The following is an 18,863-nucleotide window of genomic DNA, read 5'->3' on the forward strand; positions in this document are numbered from 1 at the left end:
GCATTTAAAAAGATCGCAAAACATGAAGCAACTGATAAATATATATATGAAGACAACAACTGGTACTTGCTTTGATTTGATTGGCTGGGAGGCAGAACGTCATTTTCGATTTAAACGTTCAAATCTGCAGCTCATAATCTATCTCGTTGACTCGCTGGAAACAACAGGTTTGAGCTCATATATTCAAGGCTTTGTGACTTTTTTTAACGTATTTTTGTGTAACACGTATGGATCCATTGGTTTAGATCTGCTTTAAACAGATCATCAATCGTAATAACAATTATATCTGTAGGTTCTTAAATTTATCCCTGTCTATTTGTTGTTAAAGGTAAAAAAGAAATACAGACCATCGAGTACTTTTACACTGACATTCTTTTTATTTAGCTGGTTACTCTTTGTTTTCCTTTTTTATATACATGCAATGGGACAGCTCTACCAACAGGTGTGCATGGGACCCACATGAGTTTCATTCAGGCTGGAAACATAATAAAACTACCAACGTGTTTACATAAAGTCCATTTGAGTGAACAGGAGAAGAAGTTCTTGATTTGAGTTTCTGTGGGTTATAATACCCACAGAAAGGTCTTAATAACATCTGCTTTCTTTACCTGAAGGAATATTTATCTTTTACTTTTTAATCACTACTCTACATTTAGCTCATTGGATTAGTATTTTGTATATTTCCCTGCATAACACTGCTTTGTGAAAATAAACAGACGTATGGCCCGATATGGGGAAATCTGTTAAAAAGTGGAAATATTTAAACTGAATTGGATCCGTCCATTAGAGACCCAACAAAAACAACAATGCTGGAATGTGTCCTCACCACATTTCACCGTACCTGAAAAACCTGCTGTGTGTCTAGGCCAACTGTTCACAGACCAGGCTTTAATCCTGTAACTTGTATTTTAGGGAACAATGGAGGCATTTGGAGAACATCTAAAGCTGATGGTGAAAACCTTCCGAAAGGAGAGCCACAGGGTTTTACAGTCCGAGAGGAGCACAGTTCATGGAGCCGACAGCATGCTGATGATCCTCCAGTTGGCCATGGCAGAGGTCAATAAGCAGGTAGCAGTTTAGCTCATTTATTTGTTGGTTTCTGAGGATCTAACCTGGGGTAAACACAAAATGAATAGAGTGTGAAAAACCTATAAATCAGTTTAAAAACAAATATTTTATTACAGCAGCATAATCCTAAGAACAAAAATGTAATTTTACCCTAATTTATCATATGGGAAAACTTCTCAGTATTATGAAAAAGTTTTTATTTGTGATGTAATACTCTAATTTTCCCACATTATCTTTTAAATGCTGAAGACCAAATTAGAAAGGTTAAAAATTAACATATCTGTTCGTTTTACCACAGTCAAACAAATTAGTTTAATTTTTTTTTTTAATGAATCCATAAGATTTTTTATTTATTTTATATTTAAAACCAGTAATACTATGCAGTTGGAAGAAAGTACGTCCAACAGCATCAGAGGTCCTTCACCATATTTAATATAACGCCTGAGATGCTTTTCTACTTTTTCCTCCATTTTTTTTTTGGTGATGTCATGAAAGAATAAAAATAATAGGTTGATCAACTTTCCAAATGTTTTTTTTCTCCTTTTGATCTGATTGGCCGTTGGCTTCTCCTCTCACTGACAGCATGGGGGAGAGTTCAAAGTGGCCCTGAGCGACGTCCTGATGACCTGGAAGCACCTACTGTCAGACAAACTTCAGCTGCCGCCACCCAGCTCCGCTTGCCTGGAGAACTACGATCTCTTCCTGGCGGCGTATCAGTCATTCCTGAAACGCTCCAACACTCTGGATCTTGTGGATGTTCTGGCTTTTTACAAACAACTTCAAGGGGTAGACTCAGATGCAGAAGAACTAGTGAGTCCGGTGAGGTTGAAATCAACATTTTATCACTAGAGGAGTTAAAGATGAGAATAATGCACTCAGAGTGCCTCACAAACCCAGCCATAGAGTCCAGAGACCAACTAAGAGCACTTCATAATTATGAAGTTAGAGGAAGGCATAAGGTTAACACATTTCTGTACGATGTAATAGTCAAACTGTGTTTAATTAATTCTCAGCATAGATTCTGCTGTTTTGAGAGGGCCTCGGATGTTTGCTAGTGAGCATTAGTGAGCAAACAGAATCAAGACCAAATACCAGCTATATCTGAAGGGAGTAAGAGGAAGTAGGACCCAGTTTCTTTTTTTTCCTGCATTCAAAATGTCTTCTGTGGTTTAAATAAAAATAAAAAAAAAGAAACACTTTGCATCACCCTGAACCTACAAGCCCCCCAGTGAAGCATGGAGGTGGCCGTATTATGCTGTGGGATGCTGTTCTCGTGTAGGGACAGGGAAGCTGGTCACAGGTGCCAAGATAATAAACTTTTTGTTGTGTACCATACAAAATCGCAATAAAGTATATCATTTTGGAGGAATAAAGGGAAAAAATATAAAGCCCTCTAAAATGTTCCTCCTATTTCTTTTTCCTTTTTTTAACAAGATGCAACTGTTTGATTTCCTATCGGGTAACATGGAAGCCCCAGATCTCCCAGATTCATTAGTTCCTTTAACACCATCTAGACAAAGCAGGAACTATGGCTGCCAGGTAGGTCCACCACTGTAATAAATCCTCTCCATTTTCCCTCCTCTTACTTATAATGTTACTGTACTAGCCTGCAAATCTTTACACCTGCAAGCAATGAACTAATCTTCTCTGTTTTCTTGCGTTCCGGTCTGGAATCCATCCTGTTCTTATTGACAGGAACTCTATATCACATCACTCAGGTTTAGGGGTGTAATGGGAAGTGAATTAGGGCCCAGATGTGGAGCTCAACAGGAGCTTCTGCAGCGCAGTAGGCTTCTTTCTTCTGTAACTTCCTAATTTATGAGGTTTCAGTCAAAACCTGCTGCTATATTACCACTATTATAGAGGTTTCATTCTTTATGAGTTTAACTCAGCCAACTGTTCAGTGCTTTAACAATATGGTGACTTTGGGGTTATAGTGAATTAATAGAAACGTTGGTACAATTATGTATCTGACATTAACATTAATGTGAGATCTAATGATAAAATGATCTTTTTCTTTATTGGAAAAGATAAAAAGGGCCGTAAGACGAGTTTTCTGCTCCTATCTGAGTTTGCTGGTGAACTCTAAAAACGACATGGCCCTGGCCCTCACCCTCAACGTCCCGAGTCGCTCCCTGGATCGGCAGGCGTTTACCGACATCAAGCGTGCTGCACGGGGCAGCCAGACTTCTCTCTTCTTGGTAAAAGACACCAGACAAAACTCCACATATAAGCAGCTCACGCTTTAACTGAAAACCATGGAGTGATTTTTCTTGCTGGGGGTTCTTCTGTGGCGTTTGCAGGCTGTGACATCCTTCGTTCGAGCCATTCAGCTCGGAGGGAAGGGGTACGCACCGGCAGAGTCTGATCCCCTAAGGAAACATACTAAAGGCCTGTCAGACTATGTCCTGTTTATGGACAATCTGGAGGAAATTCTGGGGGAGATTCCTGATCCTAGGTATCCCAAACAGTTCATCTTAACTTGAATTAGTGTAAATTATTAACTTATACTTGTTTATTGTTCAGTTGTGAAGGTATTCTTTCTAAAGTATTGACCAAAGCTAGTCTCTTATCTGGTTTTAAGCACTTTTAGTCAACAAAACTACGCACCACACATTATTTAATGTCATCAAGCGGTTAAAAAGAGATGAAGCCAAATCAGGAAAGTACAATTCTACATAGCCGCTTAGACTGATCCTGGTTCTGCTGGAGGTTTCTTCCTGTTAAAAGAGAGTTTTTCCTCTCCACTGTCGCTATAAGCATGCTTAGTGTGAGGGATTGCATCAGTCAATGAGCCGATGCAATCAACTGGTTTTCCTTAGATAGAAAACTTTGAATCAATCTGACTGTATGATCTGGTGAACTGTAAAGTGTCTTGAGATGACATGTGATGTGAATTGGCGCTATAGAAACAAACTGAATTGAATACATGAAACTTTGTTTTATAAAATGTTTCTGAAATGCAAAAAAGTATACTACGGCTAAAAAAAATTAATCGGATTAATTGTGATTAATCGATTATTGAAATAATTCAGTATTCAATTAATCGTTAACTGGAATATAGAGACTCGAACATGCCTTTAGCTGACAGAGCAACCCGCTTAAAGCAGTAACTGTACTAAAATTGTAAAAAGAAAATATGTAGACATTTTGAGTTTAAATTCGTAGGGAAGTCATATTTAAATTTCAAATCATTCTGGCTTAAACATGTATATAAATGTTATCTTTATCAGACCATATTGTCCCAAAAGTTAGAAAATTTCTATTTAAAATAAAAACTCCTGTCTTAAAATCAGTTTTATGCAGGCCAGTTCGTTATACGGCAGCTCGTACACCTAAATTCAGCCAGTATATCAACGGTCATCTAATTTTTTTCGGAAAAAGCATCTTAATTCATACACGCAGCTCATATACGCAACGTTTTTAAGACAAAAATATTTTTTGTCTGTCAATCTGCTCTATACGGAACTCCTCCAATGGAAACGTTTTAGTCTCACTTGGTTTAATTTTGCAAAAAGTCTTTCTTTTAAGGAGCTTTTTTGCTATCTGATTATTAATAGCCAAAAAATAATCGTTAGTTACCGCCCTAAAGTATACGGATTACATATCATGCAGTGTTAACATACGACTAATACAACCGGTGTGGTGAAGATGATTTGCTTAAAAGTTATGTAAAATCATAGCAGATGTTTTGATTTCTTCATAACACAAACTGTGTTGTAAATGCAAATCTGTTGGATATGATAGGAACATTTTGATTCCTACCAACTTTCAGTGTTAGCGATAAGCTAAGAAAGTCTCTGCAGAGCTTTGAAAATCTTCCATTTGTTGCTATAAGTTTCAAAAGCATATTTTATATCCATGACTTTTTAAATTGAAGTTCATTTTATTCCTTTCTGGTGAAATTCCCTTCTCTGTAACATTTTGTCCTGAAAGCTGCACCTAGCCCCTCCTGTTGGGGTCCACTGCTCAGACTGCTGGGAAAGTTTCCAGCTCCTTCGATAAGGAGCAGACCTTCACGCACGAGCTCCCTGAAATCGCACCTGTAATCATAAAATACACCTGTTCCACAGCAGGTTATTATTTCCACGAAATCCAACTGATGACTTCTATTCATGTGTTTTTCAAGATAACACCAGATCAGCGCGTTGATTTTTGCTACATCAAAGCCAGACTTTGATGATCAATCCTCGAGCTCTACGTCATCACACATTACGTTTTGGCTCCTCAACACAAGTGATTGTGGTTATTTTGCCATGTGATCATGTAGGCCTGGAAGGGAAAATGTGTCCGTTGAGCAGTAACATATTGTCATGTTTATGCAGCGTGAACTCTCGGCTCCTTTCAGAGAGGATCTCAGTCCGTCACTCTAATGAGATGTTGATTACCTCGTTTAGCAGGGCCTTTACGCTCTCGGCCTACTAACGTCTTCCCTCAAACACCTTCTGTGATGATATCAGAGCCTGTTTTTCATTGAACATCTGTTTTCCTGAATGATATCGCTGCTGAGCCTCTGAAACTTGTTTCAATTTTGGGAGAACTATTCCTGTTTTTCTTGTTGCATTTAAACTCTGATTTAAAATGACTATCCCTTTGGATCTGTTTGTTTGTTGGATTTTCAGCGTTTGTGGAGCCAGACTGCTGGCCGCCATCAGAGCAGCACTGGTGAAAGGACGCAGTAGTGGCGATCCGGTGTATGCCGCAGCGGACGACACTACAAAGGAGCTGAAGGAGAGGATGTTCCAGCTTCACCAAATCCAGAAACAAGCTGCTAATATGGACGGGACTGGGATAAGCCCAGCCAGGGTACGCTTCATCATCATCATCTGTGAAGGATGTATACAGGGACGGATTTAGGAAATTAGAGGCCCTAGGCAAAGACAGGCATGGGGCCCTCTGAATTGAGAAGACAACACATAAAACAGACCCATTAGAGACAAACAGACATCATTTGTTCTAATTTTTGTCACTCCCTTCGTATCTCTTTTATTGTTTTCTTTTGTCCCTTTTTTCTTTTCATATTTGAAATATCCTCAGCTGACGTTTCATGCTGTCTTAAAGGCACACTATGCAACATTTTTCAGTTAATTAATGTGTTCCATAACGTTTTGAATGATTAAATAAGTCATTTGAGGTCAAACAAAGGTTTTCTCGGCCGCCCTGGTGGTCTGTAGGGGAAATACCGTACTTGGAATTGCAGGAGCCCTCGGCCCGCACCCACAGGCTCGGAAGTCTCGTGCATCGCGAGAGTCTGTCTTGCTTTACGGCGAGAACTACAATCTTTGTTATTTAGACACATGCATAACAAATAATGTATGAAAACATGCTAAATTTTCAAACTCGAAAATTGGAACAAAATAGTCACTTACCGCAGTAGACATGGTGATTCGTTGCGTTCGCCTGTCTGCTAAGCTCAAAACAACCGCGCCTGGCTTGACGGAGGAACAAGGAGAACAGCTGAGCATATTTACGACAGTGCACTTTTACTTTCGCCCTCTGGGGGGAGGCTCACTGGAAAATCAACACCGGTTGCATAGTATACCTTTAAAAATAATGGAAGATTTTTTCCAATCATTAAGCCCATTATAACTTAGCTGATTGCTCCTTCCTGTTTCCAAAAAGGGCGACTGCAAAAGTAAATAACAGTGTCCTTTTCACTGTAGACAATCCATGATCTGCATGTCTGTTCTCCATTTTTCATTTGAATAAAATAATAGCTGCACGAATCATGACGGCAGACAAGAGAGAGAGCAGGGGGCGGGGTTACCAATCTACTTGCTCTGAAGAGCAGAGTTCGGTCTCCAGTAAGAGTTACTAGATTTGGCGCAAGGCGCTTTTTTGAAATAAAAGTGCTAGAGGGGTCTGGAAAGTCACTAAATATAGCGACAAAGGCGCTAAGTTTCCAGCAATGCAAATGGTTTGCTGCCGTTTGTTTGGACCTTTCTGAACATACGTAGCAAATGGACTGATCCAATATGGTGGACACTGAAGGGGGGGGCCCCGAGACACACTTATAAACGTTCTGATTAGGGACGCACGATATTGGGATTTTGGGCGATATCCGATATGCCGATATTTTAAAACTCATGTAGCCGATAACCGATATCGATACCGATGTTAAAGCTGGACAAAAATAAGTAGCCACTGAAAATAGCAGTTTTGTTATCCATTTCTGATACTTTGAAAAATAATAAACTCAAATATATTTTCATATGCTGATATCAAATTGATTTTTAAAAATGCGGTATCGATCTATTTTACTTTCAAAATCTCCTGAAATTTCATCGTTCTGTTACAAACTCTCGTGATATTTTGCTAATTCTTGAGATTTTGTAAAATAGATCAATACCGCGTGTAAAAATATGGCAAAATTTCGTGAATTTGCGGGGGGTTTCGTAGCATAACTATGACATATTGCAATATTTCATTAGTAAAAGAGATTGATATGGTGTTTTTAAATGGCAACATATCAGCATATGAAGATATTGTGATATTTTAATGTATCAATATTTTTTCCCTCGTCTTTAGAAGTTTTTAAGTCTGTAAAAAGAAGTTTTTGAGGAAGAAGAAGTAATATTTAATTTTTTTTTTTGACTTTAGAAAAAATATCGGGTTAAATATCGGTGGGGTGGCCGATGTCCGATATTCAGTTTTAAAGGAATAGTACACCCAAAACATGATTAGCCTTCATTCTCTACTCACTCCCATGCTGAACAACACTCTGGAGTACTTTTTTGATATCTCAAATGCATCTGGAGATCTGGGAGGCTTCTTGCTGTCTGCTGACATTCAAATAATGGAGGTCTATGGCGCCCAAGGCAGAAAGGTCCATAAAAGTCCACAAAAAACGTGTCAATATTCCTCCATACTGCTCGTCCAATGTATTCCAAGTGTCCTGAGTGGGTAGCGTCCATAATTTACTCGAAACGAAGTCATTTAGAATGTTTTTAGAGCATAAACAGTAGTGTATAGGATTTCCTGAAAGCGCGCACATGCGCGCTCACGACGCTACGGAAGCCGGCAGACCAAACCAGCGCATTCAGCTCGGCAAAGAACTCATGCTCTTCCTCAACACTGAAGTCCTCAGACATTTTTCTTTCGTTGTTTCTTTCTTTGCACAGGTAAACAGCACATTTCTTCTTCTACGCTTGCATTATTGGCGGAGCAGACGCTGAATGCGCACTTTCATCTGGTTTGGTCTGCCGGCTTCCGTAGCGTCGTGAGTGCGCATGTGCACGCTTTCAGGAAATACTATACACTACTGTTTATGCTCTAAAAACATTCTAAATGACTTTGTTTCGAGTAAATTCCGGATGCTACCCACTCAGGACACTTGGAATACATTGGACGAGCAGTATGGAGGAATATTGACACGTTTTTTGTGGACTTTTATGGACCTTTCTGTCTCGGTCACGATAGACCTCCATTATTTGAATGTCAGCAGACAGCAAGAAGCCTCCCAGATCTCCAGATGCATTTGAGATATCAAAAAAGTACTCCAGAGTGTTGTTCAGCATGGGGGTGAGTAGAAAATGAAGGCTAATCATGTTTTGGGTGTACTATTCCTTTAAGGCCGATACAGGCCGATTATATCGTGCATCTCTAGTTCTGATGGCATTTTAGCGAAAGGCTTTTTATCAAAAACATACTTAATGTGCACAAATAAGGAATAGTTGTATTAACGATGCATGTAAACAGAGTTTTATGGTGCCCTAAGCAACTGTTGAATCTAACAAATGCTATTTCAATCTGCAGCCGAAAGCGTACGCAGTCAATCATGCCACCGCATACGGGGGGCGAGAGACGGTGAAGGTGCTACTGGCGCTGCTAGACGAAGAAGCTTTGGCTTCTCCGTGTCCCAACAAGGCCGACCTGCTGTCTGAGGACCAGCCGGTTCTCAGTGGAGCTGAAGGAACCTGCGTCTTCATGCTGTTCAGGTTGGTCACGAGCTAACAGAAGCATGTCTCAGGAGGCACAAATTAATTTTTGTAAGATACAAGACAGTGTATTATTTCTGTCTTTGTTTTTCACTTCTATTCTTTTTTTTTTCGTCAAGAAGGGTATGAATCTGTGCCTTTTATAAGAATATAATTCAGATTTATAAAAAGAAAAAAGAAAAGATTACAACTTTTTTACACTTTCCCTAAAGAGAAATCCGGGTAGAAAGTAATTTCTTTTCCTTTGGAGTCTTATCTTGGTGAAAAGTGTATGATGTAAAGTTTTTGCTCGTCACACCGAGTTTGAATTCTATTAGGCTGTTTTTACACTCTGTGAGAAAAGGAAAAGCCCTGCAGCAACAATCGTGGCAACCCCTGATGAAACCACACTGTGTGGGGAAAATCCTCCCACATCACACTGGAACAATTTATCAGGTCAAACATCGGAAAGAAAAACACAGCAAAATAGAAGCCTGGGGGTGTGTTTGAATCCTGTTTTCTGACGTTTCTGAAGTTTTTTGACAGGATTGAAACTATATAAAGGGGAATAAAATGTGTATTTCTCTAAATAAATCCAAGCAAGTCCAACTTTTTGCTTTCTTAATCTAGAAAACTCTCAAGCTTACTTCTTTTTTTCAGATCCCCTGAAGTGTCCACTGGATGTTCTCCAGAACCCCTCAGGAACAGAGTCCAGAGCCGGCTAAACCTGCTGAAACCCAAGGTAACACCAGCCCTGAAAATCTAAACCCTCACTTTCTCCAAATCGAATCAGATGTGCAAACACTGAAAATAAAGTCTTTACATCCTGTAATTTCTCTCGCTGGTACTGTATTATTTATTTGCTTAGGTGAAACTCACAACTGACTTCCACAGTTAACGTTTTCACAGCTTTGTTTTAGCTCTTAATGCTGGTTCAAGAGTGCAGTTTCAATCCAAGGTATAAAGTTAACTGTTTTTTGGGAGGTGGGGGGGGGCTCACGCCATTAACAGACACCTCATGATGGTTTATTCCATTGCCTATTTGTTTACAGTGCACTACTCTCTGTATTTAATATTAATATTTCACCCATCGGATGATTTTTTTATTTTTGCTTAATTTTATCACATAAAACACAATGTTTTGCTTCCTTTTGATAACTTTTTACCCAGATGTGAAGCTCAAACCTCACCTTATCACCATGATGCTCTGCAGAAACACTTATTATTCTGAGCCATGACTTGGGAGCAGAAGCAGACACAGAGGTAAACTGAAACCGGTCTGCTTGACGGAGGCAAACAACCGCGAGACGCTAATTCTAGTTTCAGCTGAAGAAATGTTCCACTCTCCATGCATCTTTGTCACAATAAGTTTAGCAGGGATCCCTGCTGCTCTTTCACACATCGGAGGGTTCAGCAACAAGAGTTGCATGATTAAAAAAATCCTCCACTGTGGCTGAAATTAAACAATCCTGCAAAGAATGGCAAACTAACATTCTTCAACATGTAAACTTTTTTTCTTTTCAAAATAAAAGCAGTTATTATTTTAGTATATTATAGGTTGATGATTTGCTTTGGTGTTTTGCATTGAGACATTTCAATCAATATAAGCAAATTACAATGTCTGCATAATTTTACCCACTCTGGGTTGGAACCGGTTTTAATTTAAAGCGGATCACCTGTGTGAACCTTTTTATTTTCCAACACCATATGCTGAACACATTAAGTGAGCTGACTCCTTCATTTGATGGAGCTACCACATGTCATCCTAGCTGGCCGCAATCTGGCTGCCTTCCTGTTTGAATGCTGCGTAATGGTCCCCGGGCCGCTCACCGCTTCCTGAACTCTGAGAGCGGAAGCTTTCCGCATCGATTTCCCTTTGAAGATGCCTTATCAGTCACACAGCTCATCTAGCCTGGGAAACATGAAAGCTTACAGTTTATGAATGTTTTATTTCTCTAGGATTAAATACCTTTTAGCAGGAGATACATGTTTATCTGTTACTTGTTCCATCATTTCTGTGTTAATTATAGAAATCCAAAGGCTTTTATTTTTATCTATAAAAGAAGACTGTTCCCTCAAAGTCGTACTGGACTGGAAGTTGTATTACACTTGTTTTTGGCTGATGTTCGCCTACCATTCATGCAATTTTAGTTCATTTTTTTTTTTATTGATAATCGATACTTGGCGTCAAGAATCGATGCAGTAGATCACGAAAATTAGAATCACGATGCATCATCATAACATCTTTTTGAACACCCCTATTCTGCATGCAGATGCAATAGCATACAGTAAGGTTGTGTTATGTCACTAACGTGAGTGCATGCTGCTCCTCTGCCCCTGTTTGCTCTTTATGCACCCTTAGGTTCCCTCCTACTGGCATGTAGATCTGTCTCTTTGCATTCATGTCAATGTTTGTTAGTTTGTGCGAGAACCCAACAAGAAAAGGTAAACTGCCTGTTTTTGGCTACTTTTCAGGAAATCCCGCCTCTTGAGACGGCACGTTTTCTTCCTGGTTTCAGCTATGAGTAATGTTGGCAAAGCATCTTCAGACTAATTGCTGTATTTTTCAGAAGTAAAATTTAGACTTTATATCCAACAGTCATCTTTCTTAATTAATTTTGTAAACATAAAGAAAAAAATGCAGAATAGATAAGTGGTCATTTTTACTTTACAATGCAGCAGTGTGAAATCACTCTTTAATACCCGTTGCAATACCTGTTTATATTTATCACCCTGTGTAATAACTATAAATATATAAATATATGTTTATACAAATATCTATTTAATAACCTGTGCAATAACCCTGTGCAATAAGCTGTGCAAAAAGAGACTTCAGCTGTATTTTATACATATATATATATACACACACATACTGTTTATACCTCATGCACCTTTTCCTCCTCTTGGCACCTTCATTTCTACCATTAAGATAGACGTTATTGATCTCATACTGGAGAAATTCCCTTTTCAGATCGGCTCATCTTATCTTACGACCTGCAGGGCTGCTATCGACTCCTCAGTAGGAAGAAGTTATTTGCCATCTTAAAAGTTGCCAAGTGATGGGATCACCTTCATTGCATATTAAGTTATGCTTACATCCAATCAAAGGAGACAGGAATATCAATATTTGCAAGACAGAAAGTGATTTATACAAATTCTAAATACGTTTAAAACTAAAAATAAACTCTATAAAATAATTTCAAGTATTCAATAATATTTCACCTGAACCTGGTGTCATGGTGTTGAATCTGCACATCTGCATAAAAGGTTCAAAATATGGAATGAGTCAAAATTCCAAATTTTTCCCAGTCAGTTTTCCCAATTTGTTCTAAAATAAGCCTCCCCTCATCTGAGAGACAGTTTCTTTAAAATGTTTAACAATGACTATTAGTTTGATTAGTGGGAACAGGCAGTTTGTGATAAGGAGTTTTCATGTAAGCAAAGTTTAATTTTTAATTTTAATCAAGTCAAAATGTTAAGCTAGTCGATGTGGGAAAATCCCCACAGCAACAAGTCTTGGTAGGTTAAGTACAGGAAGAAGTTTGTGATTTGAAATACTATGACTAGGTTTTGTTTATTTTTTTTTTCCTCTCCTTTTGACAGAATATCTTATTGTTCCAAAAGCCTTTTTTTATTTTTCTTACTGTGTTGAAAACACGGGTAGGAAAAACCCTCAGATGTCTTAGAAGGAGCAAATCTTGGGCATCAACTTGAATTCAGAGATAGCGATCAGCATTGTCATATTGTTTGATGTTTTCATTAAAAATATTGACATATACGACTAAGTCCTGTGAACTATTCACAATAAAGACACTAATTACTTTGGAGAGTCCCGATCTCCTTCCATGTAATGCTAGCATGGCTGGTGCCAGACTGAAAACAAGAGATGCTTAGACATTTGGAGTCAAAATATCAGACATTTATATTCCCTTGGGATAAACTCAGCTCATCCCATTTTGTCCGATATTCAGGCTTTTCATTGAAACAAGCTGCAGTTGTGCAGGCTGTAAATCTCCAAGTGCTAGATGGCAAATAGTGTCTTGTGAAATTCTGAGTTACCCTTGAATTACAACAAAACCCCCAAAACATTTATTTCAAATTACCATCTCACAAAGTGATGTTTGAACACCACTTCATAAAATTCTATTTGGAGGTAAAATATTGAGTCAAATTGGGGCCATAATTTATGTTTGTTTTTAATCAAGTTAATAACAGGGTCTGTAATTAATTAATCGCACTTTAATCAAAAAACGAAACCACTGTTTCAATTTGAAAAAATTTTTCTCCTCAATTATTGAATAGATAATTATATGAGGACAACAACTCATATTTATTGTTTTTAATCCAACTAGGTTATTTAAGGTGTGTGTGTGTGTGTGTGTGTGGGGGGGGGGGTTATATATTCTGCCTGAAGGACGAGAGATTTCAGCAAAATAAACCCAGATTCATATGGTCTCATATAGCCTACTGTTAAGTTTATTAAAACTGAAAGATACATTATTTTATTTTAACAGGGATATTCTTAGTTAAAACAGGCTGCATTCTGTTTGTATGTATATGAAAATTTAATTAATTGCGTTAATTTTTTGAAACGTAATAATGCATATATTTAAATGTTTTATTTTTATTTGATTAATTAAGTTTGGTTAGTCAAAAAACAAAACAACAATTTTCAGATTGTTTTTAGGATGTTTCTTTTTTTTGGCATGGGGTGGGATCTCAGAGGAAGTGCTTCATGACTAACAGCTCAACACAGCGGCTGAACCATAGACATTATAAATGTAGACGCCTCATTGGACGCTGCCGACAGCGAGGCTGACGTGCCTATAGCGCGGCCATCGTGGGTCATACCACAGTTCAGACATCTGCTGTCAGAATGAATAGGACCTAATTGTAATCACATGGAAGATGATGTGTCTTTGCTTCAACACATCTGAATCAAGTAATTAGACGATTGAGAGGACTCTGGAGGAACTGACAGCATAGTAAGGAGATAATTAAGGTGTGTTAGACCAAGGATGGGCGTAAAAGTTGCAGTATAATGGCCCCCAGGAACTGGAATTGCCCACCCCTGCTTTAAAAGAACAAAACCAATTTTTAAATGTTTTTTTTTGTTAGACTCCATACATGTAATTAGATTAAAAACTAAAAAAAAAAAATCTAAAATATGTATTAACAGAGAAAACTCACATCAGTTTGCTAACTGTCAATAAAAAAAAATCTAAATTATGTATTAAAACAGAATATCACATTAATCAGTTGGCCCCATATGGCCCATGAAACATTCTTGTTTTCAGTCAGCCAATTTATCTGGAAATTGGTTAAGAGTTTACCGGATTCAGAGTGTTTAAATTCATACAGTAGGGTCAGCCGAAATTGACGTGCATCGTCTCTGACGGTGGCTTGGTCTGACCTAAGATGGCCGCACTGTCGGCATGCCTCTCACCCGGTGATACGGAGTCTGTCTATGTCTATGGGCCGAACAACCTACTCCCAGCTGTTGCATTCAGGTGCCGTGTGAACTGAAAATGTCTTTAAAACATCATCAGTAGAGGAAGCTTACATGAACACACATCGCAAATCTTTGATGAGATTAGTACAGCATTTTAAGTCCCATTGATACATCTGCCAATTCGGAAAGAAGAAAAAAAATTTACATCTGAAAAGTAGTTTTTCTTTTAAACAATCTTTTATTTTTCAAGCTTAAATCTTTGTCTTTCAAAAAGACCTTTGTTTTTCCTTGAATACATGTTTTGTTTTTTTAAGGTTTAATGTCAAATAAAAATTTTTAACAAACTTCATTGCCCTAATTTAGCTCCATAGGAAAAGAGTAAATGGATGTAAAATTATAGAGTTCTTCCACAATGTTGGATTTTCTGGCAAATTTATGTACTTATTAAAATACTTTAGTCAGTTGGTTTGCATTTTGAACTATTAGAGCTCCTTAAACGAACAAAATTAGGAAGCAACTTAATCTTTCTTGTATAAAATAGGGTTTGAAAGTAAAAGCAATTTCTGATATTAAAAAAGACTATGTTTACTTATGTTCAGAAGCTCAAAATCATCCGTGTTTGTTTTATTTCAGGCTACACAAAGGGTCATCCGTTCCCAGTTTGCCTGCACATACAAAGATGAACCGCCACTAATCCGGGTGTTGGACTTCCCAAGCAGCAGTCAGATTCCAACCTGTGTTCACCCGGCACCAAAGGCAAAAACCAGTCAATCTGTGGAAGACCGCTTCAACCCTGATGCAGATCAAGCAACAGGTACATGTTGCACCCCATTGTTTGGAACAGGCTAAAGCTGTTTTGTGCTTTACTTGTATAGAAATCCAAAAAGTGAATGTGTTCTGTGCTACGTTATTACACAATTGGACTGGGAAACACCTTCTCAGCTTAGGCCTTGAACTCTTCCTACTTCCTACTCTGAGAATGGTGCTTACTTTAAACCATTAAATTAATCTCTTACTATAAAATATTCTAACCCCCACTCTTATAGTAAAATCTAAAATGATCTAGCAGGCGTTTTCCAATGCTTGAATGTATTTTGATCTGTGAGAATTCTGCCTCAGCTGCACAACGTTTTACACGACAAATGTTCAACTCCAGTTTCATGACATGAACACGATCTGCTTGGACCTCCAGTACATTTTAGGAGTTTCCCTTTTGTTGCGTCCAACATTTCAAACTTGTTTTTTGGTTTGTTTCGTTTCTTATTTTTTTTTTTGCAGCCAAATCTTCCAGTGAATTCGGGAGAAAAGACCAAGAGGTACAGCGGGGGGTTGTGCCCGAACAGAGGAGCGGAAATGCTCAAAGCGGAGGTGGATGTCCGACTAATAAAAGGAAAACTGGCATTCAGATGCAGAGCAAGGGTAAAAAGAGGAAGCAGCTGGATTCTGAGCAGCACAGCGGATCAGAAAAGGAACCTCCAGAGAAGAAACAGCACACCCGTGTGTCAGTCAAAGCGCCCGGCAAAAATGTCTGCAAAGCTTCAAATAAAAAGAAACTTATAGCTGGACAGGGAAAGCTTACCAGCTTTTTTAGAGTTTAGGCGTAACTTTCCTTTATTTGAAGTTAAAATAGCATAGTAAATTTGCTGCATTTTATTCAACTAAATAGTTGAATTCGTCTTAGCACAAATGACATTTTTACCCTACATCTGTTCTCCGACTAAAATTTTGTCAAATTTTTTAGTTTTAGAATTAGTTCCTTTTGAGATTTGCTGAAAGGGCCTTTTTCATTCTTTTTACCTTTGGAAATTCACTATGCAACAAAGCTTAGCAGCAAATTAGCATCAATACCAGAGAGGGATAACTCTACCTGAAAATGGCTTAGTTTTATTTTTTAATCACAATTAATATGCACGTAGGCTAAGCAGGAAGAGTGTTAATCTGTTGAAATGAGTCTCCTACTATTTTACTGTATCCTAGTACAGTTATTAGCAGAAAAGTGAGAAACAACACACTGATTGTAATGACCACTAGCAAAAATGTTCTGTTTTCTATCAATTTCTGACTAAATTAAAGATAAGCTAAACAGAGAAAATGCTAGCGAGAATTTTAAAATTGCTAGCTAGCCTGCAGCCACGTTCAATACTTTTTTTTCTAATTAACAGCATTAAATGTTAGCTTTAATTAGTTATAAATTTAAGACTATATTTGTTTCTTCAAATAAGACCTAAAGTAGATTAGTAGGCTAAACAAGAACTTGGGTAAATACTGAAAGCAAAGAAAACTAGCTGTTTAGAATTAGCTAACTAGCAGCTACCAATATTTTTTGATAAGGTTTTATACTAATTAAATAATATAAATATGTAAAATTATGGCTTGAGTTGGTGATGATGATATCTGTCTATGTCTGACTTTAGTTTAATGATGTGATTATACATACCATGATTACCATTGATAATTACAGCAACGAGAGCCGCATTAGCTAAAGCGGGTACGTAACTAAAAACCAGCCGCTAGGAACAGGCCTGGTTGACTTTTCTGCTAAACAATAAATTAAACCCTAACTGCTTTTTATGCACCCATTTTTTTACAGCATTTTCTCAACAACCTTAACATGTTTTATTTTAAATCAGATGGTGTACTTTAACATATTTCCAGAAAAGCCTGAATCATATTTTAGCTTCTGACTTTGAAAGTTACCTTTTAAATGGCAATATATTGTTTCTTTTAAACTTGAATAATTAATGAGGCAGAAAACCGAAAGATCAAACTTGAAGTCCATTTTATTCGATCATTGCACTTTATTTCTAAAGAACATGCTAGACATGAGAGCTAATACATGTCAACAGAAATGTAGATTACTACCAATGAAGGTTTTAACTGTATTATTTCTGTACAAGTTCATTATGTTTCTTTTTAATAAACTCTTTTTATTGTTGTTTTCAACATGTTTATCTTTTTTTTTATTTTATGAAAAAAAAGGACATGTGTTTTGGTCTTGAGCAGTAACTTTCACAGCGTTTTCAAGAACCACTCAAACTTCCCAACATGGTCGGTATACTCTTCCGATCATACATCGCAGCACTGCAAAGAAGAAAACAATAGTCAGGCAAAACAATTAGATGACAACTAAACCATGTAAAAAGCCTTTCTGGATACTTACTGTCAAGGTCTTTTTCTCGTTTATTTATTTTAAAAGTAAATTCATCAAGTGCGTTGTCCAAGCTTCGTTCTGTGATCAGAGGATGGCTCTGGGTCAGTTCCAAGTTTAGCCCACGAATGCTGTGACCCTTCATCTTCATGTCCTAAAAAAAACATTAATCGCCACATGTTACATCTCGCATCCTGTAGTATGTAAAATCTGAGAGATCAAGGACCAGCAACAGCTTTAAAGATTCTTTTTTTCTCACTTAGCAGATGTTGGATTTCCCTTTTATCAGCTGGTCCAACTCACAGAAAATGGAACAAATGTGTCCTTGTGGTTTTTTTACGACATCACAGTAGCCCGCTTTTTCCGAAGTTCTAGCTCTCTCAGATTTAGATGTCTTTGTACTTTCAATTATAGCTCTCTGTTTCCCATTACCACAAAGATAACCGCTGTGTTTATGAGACACTAGAGACACAATCGCCAGAAAAACATATTGCAGCCAAGGGTTTCATGAATCACCAATATATCATCATTCTTCCCAGTATGATTTCAATAAACTTTTATAGGCTTGTGATCATCTGACCTTTTCGGGTAATGGCATTTGCTGGTTTTCCAGTTCTGCTGTAAAATAATTTTATGGGCATGCGGGTAGAATATTGACTTAACAGAAGATGAACGGATAGTTAAAGATTTCGGGCGCAGCGTGAAAATAATTCCCACTGTAAAGAACGATGAAAATGAATGCCTATGATGCTTGACTAGCTGGAAAGAAATACACTTACAAGTTTTCAAACCTATTAAATATGGGATCTGGGTGTATATATAAGTGAAAATACTTGAAATCATGGTGTTCTAAATGAAAGTTTCAAAGCTTTTATGCTAAATTACACAGTCAGAACTTACAATCTCTGAAGAAAATGTGAAAAGTTTCACTGCTAAAAGATTGTATCCAGGAAAACTTACCGGTATGACGATGATTCTGGACGTCCCGTCATTTGGGAGGCTTCGTCTGTACGTTTGAGGGACCGCGGCACGTTCAGTCATGTCCTCTTCTGCTAGAATCGAGCCTAAACCTTCTTGTTCTTCTGCTGCGGCTGCAGGCATGGCCACAGTGATGAAGTGGCTGTTCATCTCAGAGAACAGCATTATAGCAAACAGGAGAGAGTAGACGGACATTGTAGAGACCAGGCTTTCCTCTGAAGACTCGCCTGATTTTGCCTCACCAAAAAACTGATGTGATCGGGCATTAAGCTGCTTTATATATTTAAAATCTCAGAAAAAT

At 37.9% G+C, this 18,863-nt stretch overlaps 2 protein-coding genes across 2 annotated transcripts; one reads left to right on the forward strand and one right to left on the reverse strand.

The window, feature by feature from the left end:
* Positions 1 to 92: 92 nt before the first annotated feature.
* LOC119780988 (PARP1 binding protein) lies at positions 93 to 16,927 on the forward strand. The gene is made up of 11 exons (XM_038281270.1): positions 93 to 167; positions 913 to 1,068; positions 1,651 to 1,887; positions 2,503 to 2,607; positions 3,099 to 3,269; positions 3,372 to 3,526; positions 5,691 to 5,874; positions 8,824 to 9,005; positions 9,645 to 9,726; positions 15,070 to 15,250; positions 15,715 to 16,927. Exons 2-11 carry the CDS (start codon positions 919 to 921, stop codon positions 16,032 to 16,034), a joined length of 1,767 nt encoding a protein of 588 aa, XP_038137198.1. The 5' UTR covers positions 93 to 167; positions 913 to 918; the 3' UTR covers positions 16,035 to 16,927.
* Positions 16,928 to 17,198: 271 nt separating this feature from the next.
* pmch (pro-melanin-concentrating hormone) lies at positions 17,199 to 18,799 on the reverse strand. The gene is made up of 3 exons (XM_038281271.1): positions 18,545 to 18,799; positions 17,597 to 17,738; positions 17,199 to 17,517 (listed from the first exon to the last, which is right to left on the reverse strand). The coding sequence occupies exons 1-3, from the start codon at positions 18,755 to 18,757 to the stop codon at positions 17,468 to 17,470; spliced, it is 405 nt and encodes a 134-aa protein (XP_038137199.1). The 5' UTR covers positions 18,758 to 18,799; the 3' UTR covers positions 17,199 to 17,467.
* Positions 18,800 to 18,863: the final 64 nt, after the last annotated feature.

Source organism: Cyprinodon tularosa, unplaced genomic scaffold (assembly GCF_016077235.1).
Source record: "Cyprinodon tularosa strain WSP-4 unplaced genomic scaffold, ASM1607723v1 ctg17, whole genome shotgun sequence".
Taxonomy (NCBI): Eukaryota; Metazoa; Chordata; class Actinopteri; order Cyprinodontiformes; family Cyprinodontidae; genus Cyprinodon; species Cyprinodon tularosa.

Excerpts from the sequence above, each read along its gene's own strand:
- LOC119780988 (XM_038281270.1), top strand. The coding sequence starts at position 919 with ATGGAGGCATTTGGAGAACATCTAAAGCTGATGGTGAAAACCTTCCGA. Across the intron at positions 3,270-3,371 it reads GCCAGACTTCTCTCTTCTTG|GCTGTGACATCCTTCGTTCG; the intron begins GTAAAAGACACC and ends TGGCGTTTGCAG. Across the intron at positions 3,527-5,690 it reads GGGGAGATTCCTGATCCTAG|CGTTTGTGGAGCCAGACTGC; the intron begins GTATCCCAAACA and ends TTGGATTTTCAG.
- pmch (XM_038281271.1), bottom strand. The coding sequence starts at position 18,757 with ATGTCCGTCTACTCTCTCCTGTTTGCTATAATGCTGTTCTCTGAGATG. Across the intron at positions 17,739-18,544 it reads CCAGAATCATCGTCATACCG|GACATGAAGATGAAGGGTCA; the intron begins GTAAGTTTTCCT and ends TGTTTTTTTTAG. Across the intron at positions 17,518-17,596 it reads ACGAGAAAAAGACCTTGACA|TGCTGCGATGTATGATCGGA; the intron begins GTAAGTATCCAG and ends TCTTCTTTGCAG.